Source organism: Fringilla coelebs, assembly GCF_963513975.1.
Source record: "Fringilla coelebs genome assembly, chromosome: 1".
In the NCBI taxonomy this organism is placed as follows: domain Eukaryota; kingdom Metazoa; phylum Chordata; class Aves; order Passeriformes; family Fringillidae; genus Fringilla; species Fringilla coelebs.
The window spans coordinates 115,930,577-115,945,721 of record NC_140028.1 but is presented as its reverse complement, the minus strand read 5'-3'; the positions used below and the strand labels follow the sequence as shown (position 1 = coordinate 115,945,721).

Sequence of the window (15,145 nt, the reverse complement as noted above, 5' to 3'; positions counted from 1 at the left end):
GATCTCATAGATTAGTGTGTATGAATTTTCATGAGGTAAGTGCCAGTCATAAGCTTCCAGTAACAAAGCCAATTGTTATCGTTAGAAGTTCCCAAATCTCAGCACTTTGAAATAAAAGAGCTGATTGACATTATGAGATCCTGCCAGCCATGGTATTGATTTGTACAGAAGCTTTGCCCAGCAGCACACACACACACAAACACACACACCCCCACCAGAAGTGACCCCACAACCAACCTATTAAATCGTGCTGCTCAAGTTCACTCACACCAGCCAAACTCTGTGAGGGAGATAATGCACTAAGCCTTCTCCAAGCCATTGCCAAGAACAAGAGCTAGCAGCCACAAAGCACATGTAGGAAAAGCATGACGAGGGTGTTTGGCAAGATCTGTCATGTATTTCAAGCTCCCTATGTATTGTCATCAATAGCTGCTGATATTTTCTGCTGATATGTGATGATATGTGAAAGCAGGAAAAAAGTGAGGCATCTTTCCCTGCTGGGAAATATTGGTTTTATTAAGGGCAACTACCTCAAGCAAATTCAACTGGATAGCCATAGTGGGAAAGTTGATGCAACTTTCAGAAGGATCTGCTAAGACAATGCTAGAAACTTGCAGCTGTTAAATCAGCAGAGCAGAAAATGAACCAGAAATAGTAAAAAGTAAAGTACAGCAAAGGAAGGGATTAAAAGTGCATGGCAGCAGTGTCAGGAATCCTCTGATAAGATGAATGAACTAAACAGATCTTTTCAGTGTTCTCATTTAAGAAAATAGTTATTTGCAAGCAGAAATGAGATAATTTGAAAAGTATGATAAAAAAGTCTGATTTCTTAAATTTGCTTTCCCTCTAATACTTAGCTGGAAACATGAGTTGCTCAAAGGAATATAATTGCCTATGCTTTGATCAGTGCAGATCTACTGGATTAAATAAGTAAATCCTTCTGAATCTTCTAAAATGCTTATTAGAGGTCTTAAAACTCATCAGAGGTGGAACAAAGATGTAGAACAAGGAAGAGGAAGCAGTACTAAATTCTGATTGAAAGAAGTAGTAAGAATACCTGAAAGTATGCAACGTGGGAATTAAAACATGAATTTTCATTCTCAATTAAAATTTAGTAATGACAGAAAAAATAAAATACTAAACTAGGTGTACTAATAGAAAGAAATTAATCTTCTAGAGAAATAAAACCTCTTCAATTATCTGGAGTCAAATTTGTGACATAATTAAGGACACTGAGACAAGATACAGTCAGCTTGGTTCCATAAAGCTTTTGTTTTTTCAAACAAAACTACACCGGCAACTACAATTTTCTAAGGTTTTGGCCAATGAAGCACTATTCATTTGTCCAGTCCTGTACAAAACACAGAAAGATAAAATTGTATGACCTTAACAGGTCTTAACTTCAAGAATCAGTTCTTGAGCTTTGAAAATGTATGCTGTTTGACTGAAGTCAAACAAATTAGTCTCATATTTCAATTTAAGTACTATAAAGTGCCACTTGTAGGACTTCATTACAGGAGGTCTCAAATGAGTAATACACAAGGTTTGCAGCCTCAAAGCAGCAAAACCTTTTTTTTTCTGGGTATAGTAAGGAGAAAAAAAAAATAATTCATTTGAAGCCTGAAATACTTCTGTCCACGGCATGGCATAAACCAGGATATTTTCCAAAGGACATTAATTATTAATTCCTGAGTTAAACCTAGTTGCTTCATTCAAATGAATTCAGAATTCTACATGAAATTTTGTATCTCTTAGAATCCTTTTGAGGATTATACAACTTCTATCTTGAATGTGGAATAAGGACAACCATTTCCAACTTGCAATCTCTGGATATGGTCACATGTCCCAGGTAGTTGGGGTTGTTTAACTGTAAGATTGGTTTCTTCATGCTAGTTTTTACAGACTGTAATCAAAATATTTCTTACTTTCTCTTTGATGAATGCTCAAGTTGAATGCATCTCTCTCATTAGGTCTTTCACTATTAAAACATTCTTAGTAATTGTATTAGATCTTCCTCAAATTTCCATTTTATTCAACACCATTCTTTGGGAAAAAAACCCAACTATTTCATTTACAGTAATAAGACAGACCAAAATCTTTACATCCCTCCATCATGCTCAAAAAAAGTATTTATTCCACAAGGCTGTCTGTAAACATCAATACACCAGTGGTTCCTGTAGCAGATATTTAGCCATGTACTCCCCAGTCAACTTCATCTTTACATTAAGTCCCCCCAGATTTTCAATAAATTCCATATGGTTCTTTACTATATTAAAAACATTTGACGCACTAAATCTGCAGCTCATGTTTATTACTTGCCCAAAATTCTAGGGTCTTGTGCCATTTGTAAAGATTTTATAATTGCTTGGAGGTAACAGATAATGTAAAATTATATTACAGTTAAGACTTTATTCCAAAAGGATTTTACTGGAATATTTCTACACCAATTTGTATCTCAAGACTCCATTCCAAGGCCTATAATTAGCAGGCTTAAATCCACTTAATATGCTCCATATTCAGTCTGTAGCACTCCAGTATCTTAGAAAATTTCTAGCTTCTGCACTTTCTAGCGCCATGCAAACACTAAACACCCCTTACCTTTTATCCATCAAATATGTAATGCCATTAAAGAAAAATTAGGTAGAAAAATATAACTTTCTCTCAATTGATATTCATTGTCATTATATAATTGATCTCATTTACTTCAGCACTCTAGTTCCCTGCCAGCTGCTGCTTTATTTTTCATGAGATTATTGTCAGGCTGATAGACCTGTAAGCACTTGATTCATCCTGTTTACCTTTTGTGAATATTGACACAACATTAGCTTTCTTCTGGATTTTTTACAGTGTCTACAATGAACAGAAAAACATAACAGCTTGTCCAGAATGCTCTTTATCTGCTTCTTTTAAAACCATATACAAGTTTTCCTGATCCATTGTCTAGTTTAAGACTTCTGGTTAAATGTACTAAATCTTACTATTAGTATGGAAAGTATTTAACATCAACAACATCATTAAGTTGTCTGGTTTTGTCCCCTCTCAAATTAAATCTAAGACACAGTTCCTTTGTCCTGTTACTCTTAAAAATGCCTTTTTGTTCCTTTATGAGTTGATATTTATTTTTTTATCCATTTTCCCCTATAATACTAATTTGTAGTTCTTAATTTCAATTTACATATTTTTTCTAGCTCCTGTAATTCTAATTCAATTATGGATATGCTATAAAACAAGAGCTTTAATACTGAGACTATTATTAGATATAGGACAGTGGAGTACAGAATGCACAGAGATGAAATGAGAAACACAGAATAATTCTTCAAAATGTTTGATACCCTCTATGAATCTTGAAAATAAGAGACTGAACACACCTATTCTGAAGTTATAGGTGTGGTCTGCCCAAACTTCAACCTATAAGCAAACCCCTCAGTATATGGAAAAGTACATTAAGTCTAAGAAGCAGAGAGTTGAGGTGCATGCAGACAAACTGCATGTTTACATTCCTCCTCAAACTGATATCACAGTCACAGCTATGCTTTGTGTCAAAATAAATTGATATTTGCTGGTGCTGCAGACACCTTACTAAAGTTTAGCCTAATTTTTGGCTCATTTAGATGAGTTGCAAATGGTAGCAAACCTTAAAACAACAAGAAGTTAGGCAAATTTTTGCATTTTGCTATATATCCATTAATTCAAAACAAATTTTTTTTTTTCTTTTTCTTCAGGGATAAGATGGGAAATGGCAGGAGGAAAGAAAGTCTTTGGTCCTGTCAGATATTTACTTTGTTTGACTGGTACCAAATACCAAATGAATATTTATGATGTCTAACTCCATTAATACAGCAGAGTGGAAGGCATATTTTAGCAAAAGAATGACACAGCAGGGAGGAATTTCACCTGTAAGCGTTCTCTAGCTGAGGAAAGAAATCACCGATCTGCAATGACTTCAAACACATTATTGAAAGTTGTCCAATACCAAATGGAAGACAGAATAAACAGAACTGTTACACAATTAAATTGTTCTTCCCATTCTTTCAATAGATTTTAATACTATTCACTTTTGGCCTTTTTCTGAAAACACCTACTATACGTACACAGAATAATCTGTTTCTAGAAATCATGATTTCTGCTGCGCCGAGTTCTTGTCACATGAATGGCAAATGAAATGCCAATGTCTGGGCAAAGCAGATTCCCCTACATTTATTAGCAGAACTCTTGCAGCTATGGCTGTCTTTAGATCCCTCTCAATGATGCTATGAGGGGATCATATAGCGATGATTTGACATTTAGCACAGTACATTTGCTCATATCCTTAACCATACTCTCCAGCCTTCTTGATTTAAGCATGGAAAGAACATGAGATGAACCACAAAAGGAAATTATCTAAGCAAGCTCTAAAGCATCTTTGGAGATTTGGTTGTTCTTGCCTTAAAAACATCTCCCCCAAAACAAATCCAGTCCTCAACAGATAACTGAGTACCTGCTAATTCTGCTGTGTCCAGCCACTGTGATGTCAGCTTGAAACAAGATGGATCACTTGAATGAAGACCTACCTTTGTTGCCCTCAAAAAAGACTCTTCTCATTTGAAAAAAATCCATACTTGCAAAAAATCACCACCTATCTGAGAGCATTGGATCAAGAAGTTTTTACTCCATTTCAAATTAGTCCATAAACAAATCCTCAATAGTAACAGGCTTCTGAAACTGATGTTTTGCAATAAAAACTTGAAAGGAAATCTAGGACTGCAATGATTTTTCAGAAATCCTGAAGGCCAGAACTGAGGTGTCTTCAGACCCATCCTCCTAGATAGTGTCAATGCCCAGCCAAACACAACAAAAGAGACCATGTAGAATGCCCCATCCAGCTACATGTGCTACGGTGCTTGATTTGCAGCAGTCCTGATGAATAACTTATAAACAGACACCTAACAAACAGGAGATTACTCCCAAAATTTCCAATTGTTACTACTTTGGGCATGCAGTAGTCAAGCTGACTTTTCCCTTAGATAGAATTAAAGACTCTACTTGAAATTTCAATAGAAAAGGCTTTTCAGACCTCTGAACAATACCATTGTCTGTACTGGACTTTGACACGGGTTCAATAGGCTGATACAGATGTTGTGACTGACAGCAGTTTCCAACTGCAGGATTATTCAAGCTTAAAATTGCTGTGAAGGCAATCACAATCAAAAGCAGCTGGGTCCACAGAAAACACATGGTGTTCATATGACGAAGCTCTCAGCATACGTAGATGCAAGCAAAGGAGGATTTTATTTCACATTCATGATCAATTGAGGCACACATAAATTACTGTAATTTTTATATCGTCATTTAGCTACGCTCTGAAAGAAAGAAAAAGCTCTAGTTCTACACAGAGATCAAAAGAGGAGCTATTGTCTTCCAAATTGCCATCAAGCTCTAATACAAAATTGGTACAACAGTCTGTGAAATGCTGATAACATTTAGTGCTGCAGTTAGCTGCAGATTGTCTGAAGTATGGAAAAGTCAAAGCATAGATGATTTAAAGTGAAAGATGGCATTGCACGCTTAAATTTTGCTGGTTTGGGTTGAATTTTCCAGGCATATGATAAAGACAATTGATAGTTGTGAAATAGTAATTTCTAATTTCCAAGTAAATGACAAGAGAATTAAAAAATAAGAACATCTCTTTCAGACTACAGCTTCTTTTAAAGACTTCTTATTTAAATAAAATTAAAAAAGAAACTGTTCAGCTTTAGAAATTGGGTGATTGGGAAGTGATCCATGAAGACCTGTAGCTTGCTTTGAAATTCATCTGCGTTCTACTAATCACCAAGCAATTGCTGCTCTTTTATTATTTCACATTTGCAACTTTTGAATGTACCATGCAAAATATCATAAACAAGTAAATATGAAGTAAAAATCCTTATAAATTCAAACTTCAAGGTCATTGCTCTGTTTTGATGTGTAATAAAATGTTGACTTGCAATGAAAAGCAATTTACATCCAGTATCTCACAAGCCTGAACCCAGAGTTAGCCTGTTTATTTTGCTGTGCCCTAAGCTATGTTGAAATGATCTGAAGAAATCACTTGCCAAAACAAAAGCACGCTTTATGATAAAATAAAGCATATGGAAACAAAACAGCTAAGTGAAACAAACAGACTGCACTGAATCGTATTCCTAGATTAAACATCCTTAATATAATAATTACATATACAAGGGTGCCCACAGTCTAAGCTGTAAAAGTAAATTGCACACTGGGATCATACAGTAAATTGTTTCTGCATACACCAGCAGATTTGGAATAGTATTAAATACTATTTTGAATTCTAAATACAGTTGACCTAAGTATTGTTGTTATAAATAGAATTTCTTTTACTTAGAAAAGATTACAAGCAAATCTGCTGCCTATAAAAATGCTAATAAATAGACAATGTTAATATCGTAAATACAGCAGTATATCTTCTTAAGCTTTCAAAAAGATAGAAAAAGTTAGGGTAGTTTGGCATTAGGAACAGAGGATTAAAGAAGTAACTTAAAGAGTAAAAACAATAAATATAATAACAATAAAATAGGGTAGATACACCAAGCAATACCAGAAATAATCCAGTAATTCTTAATATATGGAAATTTTCAGAAACATGAAACCCTAGCCATTTCCAAAATGTATGTTTATAATAAACAGCTGATTGTACAGGAGATTTAATTGAAAATAAAAGGAAAGCAGAGAAATAGGAAAATTATTTTAATTTTTAAATGGGACTTCCTTTCTATTATAGGTTCTGGAGCTGAAGCAGGAACTGCACAGATGCATCTGTGTACAGAACTAATATAACACATTAAAAGATTAAAGAAAACAAGCAAGGTGTGCTAATGCATGGTACTGAAGGAAACAACACGTAAGAACTGGTCAGAAAAGGGCAAATATTTGCTATCAAACATGCAGAAGCATATTAATACAAATAGTAGCACTAGTCAATTATAAGTTGTCCATCCAGAAATATTCACACAAGCAAGTTTTCATTTGAGCACCGTGTTTGAAAACTTGTCCCTACAATTTAGGACAGAAAATCTGAATCTTAAATAAAGCAGTGCCTACTACTAACAAAGAGCCCCTCGCCTCCTTACTAGAGACCTGAAAGAGACACAATGGTCTAATAAGGACATGTTCATTCATGTTACAAACAAACAAAATCAGGAATCTCTGACCTTGGAGACTAGGATAAAGGAGTATTGGAAGTAGGATTTTCCTTGGTCAAAGGAGGCTTGGGTCAGAGAATACCTAAACAAATGTGACATCCACAAGCCCACGGGCCCTGGCAGGATGCATCCATGAGTGCTGAGAGATCTAGCACAACTAGGCTGCTCACAATCTTTGAAAGACAACAGAGGAGAGGTGCCTGAAGGCTGGAAGAAAGAAAATGTCACCCTGGTCTCCAAAAGGGCAAGAAGGGGGACCCAGGAAACTACCAGCCATTCAGCCTGACCTCAATCCCTGGAAAGGCGCTGGAGTGCCTCATTTTGGAGGTCATCACTATCCACAAGGATGACAAGAAGCTGATTAGAAGTAGTCAGTATAGACTGACTACTATGGTAAATTCACTAAGGTAAATCACGCTTTATCAACCTGACTGCCTTCTGTGGTGAAACAGCTACCTGGGTAAATGAGGGGAGAACAGAAGTTATTGTCTGCCTTGAATTTAACAAGGTTTCCAACACTTGTCTCTACAACATCCTCATAGAAAAACTCAGGAAGAGTGGACTGGATGAGTGGATGGTGGGGTAGATTGAGAACTGGCTAGACCAGAGGGTCATAATCTGTGGGACAGGGTCTGATTGGAGGTCTGTCACTAGTGGTGCTCCCCAAGGTTCAATACTGGGCCCAGTATTGTTTAACTTGTTCATCAGTGACTTGGATGAAGGGGCAGATGCCTCCATAGCAAGATCACTGATAACACAAAGCTGAGAGATGTGGCTGATACCTCAGACTTGAATGGGTGAGAGAGATGGGCAGAGAACATTCTGAAATTCAACAAAGGCAAATGCAGGTCCTGCATCTGGGGAACAATAACCCCATGCACCCACACAGGCTGAAAAGCAGCACTGCAAAGATGGATCTGGGGGTCCTGGTGGACAAAAAGCTGTCTATGAGTGACAGTGTGTCCTGGGGCACATTGTGAAGAGCATTGGCAGCAGAGCAAGGGAGGCGATCCCGCCCCTCTACTCAGCCCTGGTGAAGCCACATATGAAGTGATATGTTCAGTTCTGGGCTCCTCAGTCGTAAAGAGACGTGGAGCTCCTGGAGACAGGGCAGAGGAGGGCAGCAAAGATGATTTAAGGGACTGGAGCACCTCTCTTATGAGGAGCAGCTGAGAGAGTTGGGCCTGTTCAGCCTTGAGAAGAGATGACTGAGAGGGGACCTCATCAGTGTCTATGTGTTTCTGAAGGGAGGGTGCCAAGAGGATGAAGCCAGGCTCTTCTTTGCGATGCCAAGCAGTAGGAAAAGAAGCAAGAGGCAGAACATGATGCACAGGAAGTTTTGTCTGAATGTGAGGAAAAACTTTTTTACTGCGCAGGTGACCAGTTTTGCCCAATATTTTTAAAAGTCTTTGTTTATGACCCAGACAATGGGGCAGAGTACACCTTCAGCAAGTTTGCTGCCAATTAAAAACTGGGAGGAAGGCCTGATAATACACCAGATGGAGGGGCTGCCATTCAGAGGGACCTGGACTGACTGGAGAAATTGTACAACAGAAGTCCCTTGAAATTCGGTGAAGGAGAGCACAGAATGGGAAGCCATTATGCTACACATCAGTCTGGGCTGGAGGCTAAGCATCTGGAAAGCAGCTTTGTGAAGAAGGACTTGGAACCCTGGAGGGCACCACTTGAAAAATAAACCAGCAGTGTATATAAATAAGTACCTGATGAAGTCAGGGAATATAAAATACAGAGACTCTTTTAATTACCCAGTGACAGAAAAAGGCACAACAGCCAGAAACTGAAATACAGGACATTGGACTGAAACACAAGAAAAACTTTGCATTTCTTTAAGAGTGGTCAAACCATAGAATGGGTTGCCCAGCAAAAGGTTGTGAAGACACCCAAAACACTCAGTTTCCTGTTCAGGCTGACTCTCCTCTCACCTGTAGGAATGGCCTTGTCAATCTTCAGACACACCTTCACAGAACCTCAAAAAAATCTGTCATCCTCTGGTATTTTGGCTGCCAAACTCATATATATATTTTTCTAAACCTTTGCATTTCATGCCATCTACCTTTCTTCCTCCTTCAAAATTTACCCTAAATTACTGCATCATTTCTGATTGCTTTCTCCCCCCTTTCACTTTTATGTCCAAAACCTTGCCTGAATGACTGTTCTCTCCCACTACAACTGCTCTCAAATTCATAATTATCCCAGCTGTATTGAAATTGCTATTTCAGGAGTGAGTCTCATCTGCTGACCAGAAATATCCTACCACATCTTAAAGAAAAATTAAAAAAAAAAAAAAAATTAAATCTTATGCCTTGCCTTCACCAATTCTGTCACCCACACATGGTCATTATTTGAAAAAAACCCAACCTTCTTCCTTTTCCTTCTAATCTACCCCTCGGTGTTTTCATTTCTTGTGATGCCTTTATCCTTTGAACATGTTTATGTTACCACTCATTTAAACACCTGCCTATTACATTTACAGTGTCTGCTCCTTAGGTTGTTTCTCATCCTATCTGAAACTGTAAGCTTTTTAGGACAGGCACCAGTATTTTGTTCTCTGACAGCACAGGGGTCTCTTAGCTGTTAAGAGCGTACTAGTGATAGATGAACCTGTCTGTGCCTTGGCCCAGATACACACTTTTTCTGCTCATCACATTTCTGTCTGTTTTTAAGACCTGTTCATTGCATTTGAGTACATAGGATACAAGGCACAGCGTGTAACACTCAAAAGCAGCACTTAAGACTTTGCCATACTGATGGCTTCTAATGACATGTTTTTCCCCTTTGAAAGGTCTATTCCTTCTTTTCCATTGACACCAAATAATATAACTCATACTGAATTCTCTGTTGAATAAATAAATAACTGCAGCCCGAAATCTTTAAGAAATCTTAATTTGTGATAATGTGGTCATGGAGTGTCCTGCTTAACTTCACATAGATTTGGAAAGGATTAATATTTAGGCATATGCAACAACTAGAGGGACATAATTTTAAATGGATATAATATTGGTGATTCAATCTATTTTCCAAAAATCCAAGTGCAGGACAATAACCTTTCTGGACATGTATTTTAATTAGGATGATAGAATGCACCCTATCTAAATATATTTTGACAAGTTCTCTAAAGTACCAGTCCTTACAGCTGAGGATATGAAGCAGCTTTTTGAGGAAAACCTTTTAAGAAAGGAGGAGCAATTTGCAAAGCTACCAAAGATGTTTAACAATTTTCTCTCAGGGGATAAGTATGCATGTGTGTTAATATATAGCATAAATATGCATTTTTTTGTCACACCTGAATTGAAGAATAAAGAAATAGTGAAACCTGGTCTGTATAATGCCATAAAGTAGGCTTCTCCTTGTAATGCTCACATTTTCTGTTTTTCTGTCCTGCCTACCCATGTAACATAAAAACTGGTAAATACAGTTGAAAGAAGTGTGTTAAATAGGAGATAGGATAAAAAAGTTCTTACATCTCAAGAATGGCATTGCCATTATAAGATGTTTTCATGACGTTTTATTGCTCCAAAGACTTCTCAAGTTCAAGCCTTCTAATAATTCCAAAAGTTAGTAAAATGGAAAAGAAAAAAAATTAACGACTTTCACAGAATGAGCAAAAAACCCTCATATCTTATGTTTTCTCTTTAACACATCATTTAAACACCAGGAATCCTGTGTGAGAGGTTTTAAGGAGTTAGATTATATTGTGAGCTGCGCAGTGTCAATAACACGTGCTGGCACCACATCTAACAAAATAGTCCCAGAATAAGAAACATAACAAATTACAGCTTTAGCCCTTGAATCAGTTTGTATACTATGTGACTTTTTTCACAATCCTTTATTGCATAGCAGCACAGATTTCCTGATGACATTTTGTTTACTGTAGCTGCTAAGGGCACACAGAACCAGTGATCTGAAGCCCTGACCAATATGCTGTGACTGACATGCAATTCAGCATTTAACCCCTGCTGTAGGTGATATATAAGAAGTGATATGTACTCGACCCTATCCTCAGTGTATTTGGGATCAACTATTAATCTTCAGCAGACAGTTTTAAAATACTGTAGAAAGATCTTCTGTTCCAAATGATCACAAATACATGGACTTAATAAATTTCTTCTAGTTACAAAATATTAATTTATGAATTATATTCATTAGTACAACAATTCCCTGAGAGCTGGGTACTACTATCAGGATGTTTGACTTTTACAGTGATAATTTACAAATGTAGTAACTCACACAGAGCAGTATATTCCGATGTTCAGAATCATATGGCCCTTTAAAGTTCTATCAAGCTAATATAGGACATAGGGACAACTAGAAAGGAAATAAAATCCAATTTATGAAATTTTTGGCTTTTCATAGTAGACAGAAAATTTCATCCTTTTGGCTACCCAGTTTTTTTTCCCTGACCATGTATACATGCTTGACAAAGGATTATTTACACCAAGGATTTTATTCTGCTGCCAGTCACATCAATGCTGATCTGTAATAACTGCATCTGGATAGAACTGCCTACCCTACTTTGAATGCCACTTGTTGAATAGGGCTTCTGGCAGCTGTTGAATATGGCTCTCAATAATTTAAAAAATGGTAAGATTTTTTAATTTTTTGTCAATTAACATAAATATGTAACTTTTAGAACCTTATTAGGGTCAGTGTTTCTAACACAGAATAAATATATGTTTTCATATACATACACATATGTTTGCACACATTCTATGAAATGAATCCAGGAATTTGCAACCACTGTGGAAACCTGAAGAAACTCCAGCATAGGCCACTGCTTATGTGTGCAGCAAGATTTCTGATATTTTCTTACTTATTCTGATATGAAAACTGATTTGGGCTACTGACCTTGGATACAGGACAGTTCATATATCTTGTCAGGGATCTAATGCAAAGCTTGATAGAAAAACTCAGATCGGTTTTTAAGGCACATTGGAAAAATCCTTCAAACTTATGCAGCATAAGATAAAAGCTTTTGAATAATACAGTTTAAAGCTTTAAAAAGATCTTCCTTTTCTTCAGTTATTTTTTTCAACCACTAGATAATATTTGGTAAACAATAAATCACTCTTTCACACAACATCATCCTTCCTGTTCTGAATATCTCAACAAGTAACATCACAAGACACTTTTAAAGGTATTTGTATATTTAGAAATAAATATTTCCCCAAATAAATTTTGACATTTTTCCTATTTTCTCATACTTCATTTCTTTCTTCCCACAAAACCTCTCAGAATATTTTCCTTTCTTTTCTTTGTGGTAAAACGACAAAAACAATGTAGCAAATATCTCTTAAAGCCATCATAATTAGGTTATAGATCTGCACAGGAAAAAGAAAATGCTGTCTATAATAGTAGGTTATAACTAAGATATATTTAAAGAGAGAGACATAGAGCTATCTGTCTATAACAAATACAGTGAAGATGTGTCTTCAAGAAAGTACTGCACATGCCTGCAAGGTACTTTCCTGTTGTACCATAGTTGGTTACTGCACACCATTGACAATGCTGAACTCAATAGATCAGAAGTGGTTCCAAACAAGCCATTTTCAGCATCAGTAGGTAGGTCTCTGATGTTTCACAGCTTTGGGTTTTTTCCCCTGTTGTTAGTTTTGCCTTGCTTGGGGAGGGGGATTGGTTGTGTCTAAATATGCAAACTGTATACACAAGAGCAGTCATACCTTGTGAGACACTAGACTACCTCTCAGTGACCTTACAGTCTTCCTTGAAATTCCCAACAATAGCTGAATATTTAAAATGCCATGACAACCAAATCCTGTTGACTTTATAAATATGTAGATTTGATTTGCAAAGGAGTAACTTTTACCCACGCAATAAATTAAGCAATATTATTTCAGTATGAAGACTTTTAAGCAGAATAATTGGCATCAATACCACTTACCTGATTGTGTGGAATAGAGGTTATACAGCTCTTTTCCATTTCAAAACCATGCAATAGCCATTTTAAAAAAATAATGCAATGTTTGAAATTTATGAAAATTAGGTTTTTACTGCAAAGGATTTTTAAGAGGCTTCTAGACACATATAGTGCACTTTATTACATTGTGGTTAAAAGAAATGTGCCATATATAATTACTGATAAAGAGTGCATACAGACCAGGATCCGTTGATATGTTAATCAAGTAATGAGTACTGTATTCCATCATAAAAAGAATGTCAAGCCTCTTTTCACTAAGAGAAATCAGCTACATGACTATAAGACTATCACCAGCCTACTGAAAGGACTTAAAGAAATCAATATCACACAGAAAGATGGATCGAGCATGAATCAATGTGGCAAGCACATAACCAAACAGACATGGAATTAAACAAGAAGAAAAACAAAAAATACAAGCCAAATCAAAACTAAACCAAACGAAACCAACAAAGATTGTCGCTTAACCTGTTTTGTCAGAGCTGGTATTGATGGTATTGGTAGTGATGGAAGTGAAGGTAGTCTTTGCGCTGTCCTTGGTAGTAACAGATTTCTGCTTATTTTTCATGGCTTCCAGTGCTTTGAGCTTCTTGGCATGTTTAGTGCCTTTGTAGTGGGCCGCAGCCTGGCTCTACAAAGGAGAACAAAATGAACCATGCAATCAGGCTCATTTCTAAACTGGCATTCTCTGTATTAGTACAAATACAGACTACCTTTCAATAATGGGTACCACTTACATTATCCAAGTAGTGACCAAACAGAAAATTATAATTAGAATGATGCTTGGAAAACAATGGAAAAAGTACTAGAGCCACGCAAATTCAATTGATACAGTATATTACTGTATAACAGTAGATTAATGGCACACCAAAATTAGGTTGTTTTAGTCTACCTTGCTACCATTAATTTTTCTATTAATATTTATGTTGCTTTCACATGAAAAAAATAAATTCTCAGGCAACGGGGAGGATGGCATTCTCCTCCTGACAGCTTTGTACTTTTCCAGTTTCTATTTCAAACTAGAATTCTTACCAAAGCTTCCTTCAAAGAACAGTTTACTACTGACAGTGGTATCAGCAACTTCTCAGCAAAGACTGACAGAAAAAAACAAACCAAAAATACCCCAGCCCAAAACTAAAGCCCAAACAAAAGAAAGTAAAATATAAAACACACCCTTCAAAGCCCATCTGCAAAGACTTAACTGAATGTGAGGCAGACGTGTAATTATCTGGCTTTTTAAAAGTAAATTTTGAAAAAAAATTTAAAAGGAGAGGATTACTTTTGTGCACCTGCTACAAAAGCTAGTGTTTGAAATTCAAAGCCAGGAGCATCCTCTCAAAAGAGAAATCTCCCACAAATCCTGTCACAGTACCAAATATATTTTGGCTACTTCATATTGCTAAGCTAAAATAGATTTGTATATGCACTTCTATTTAAATTCATGCATTACATTACAAATAACTTTATTATTTTAAGAGTTACTACCAAATGTATTAATTTAATATATGTGCAAGTATATTTTTAGATTAGTATTTGAACTATTAGATTAAACCTTATACCAAAACCACTAGAATTTGGATGAATATTCAGAGGTTTTTTTCTTCACTCATTATTTAATGTTTTATAAGAAAGACAGTCTTTCAGTTGATAAGTTGAGAATATGAAAAATTGCTTATATCTTTCCTTTTGAACTTCAAACTTTAAGGAAAGTAACTCCTTTATTACTTGAAAGAGAAGTTAAGACTTCAGAAATGTAGTCAAATTTAGCTATTACAGAATTGAAAAAAATGAAAAGCAACAATTCTAGGTCAGCTCAAGGACCCATAAGGTCAGTATCTTATTTTTGAAAACGTGAAACAATAGAAGATACTAAGAAACTTATCTTTCTCACATAAAAGAAAGGTAAATGCTTTCTATTGTGGAATCAAAAGAATCAAAACATATATATGAAATTTAGTGACTATAAACCTAAAGAATCAAATGGGATAAAAAGACGCAGTCATGCCAATCACTA

The 15,145-nt window shown here is 36.1% G+C and overlaps 1 protein-coding gene across 1 annotated transcript in view; it reads right to left on the bottom strand.

Annotated features, from left to right (window-relative positions):
• ZNF385D (zinc finger protein 385D) overlaps positions 1-15,145 on the bottom strand; it is a gene marked incomplete at its 5' end in the record, with an annotated part of 408,829 nt that overhangs the window by 47,896 nt on the left and 345,788 nt on the right. The window contains one exon of the mRNA XM_084222785.1: positions 13,600-13,762. Coding sequence (XP_084078911.1) covers positions 13,600-13,762 — 163 coding nt within the window. The remainder of the gene's footprint in view (positions 1-13,599; positions 13,763-15,145) is intronic.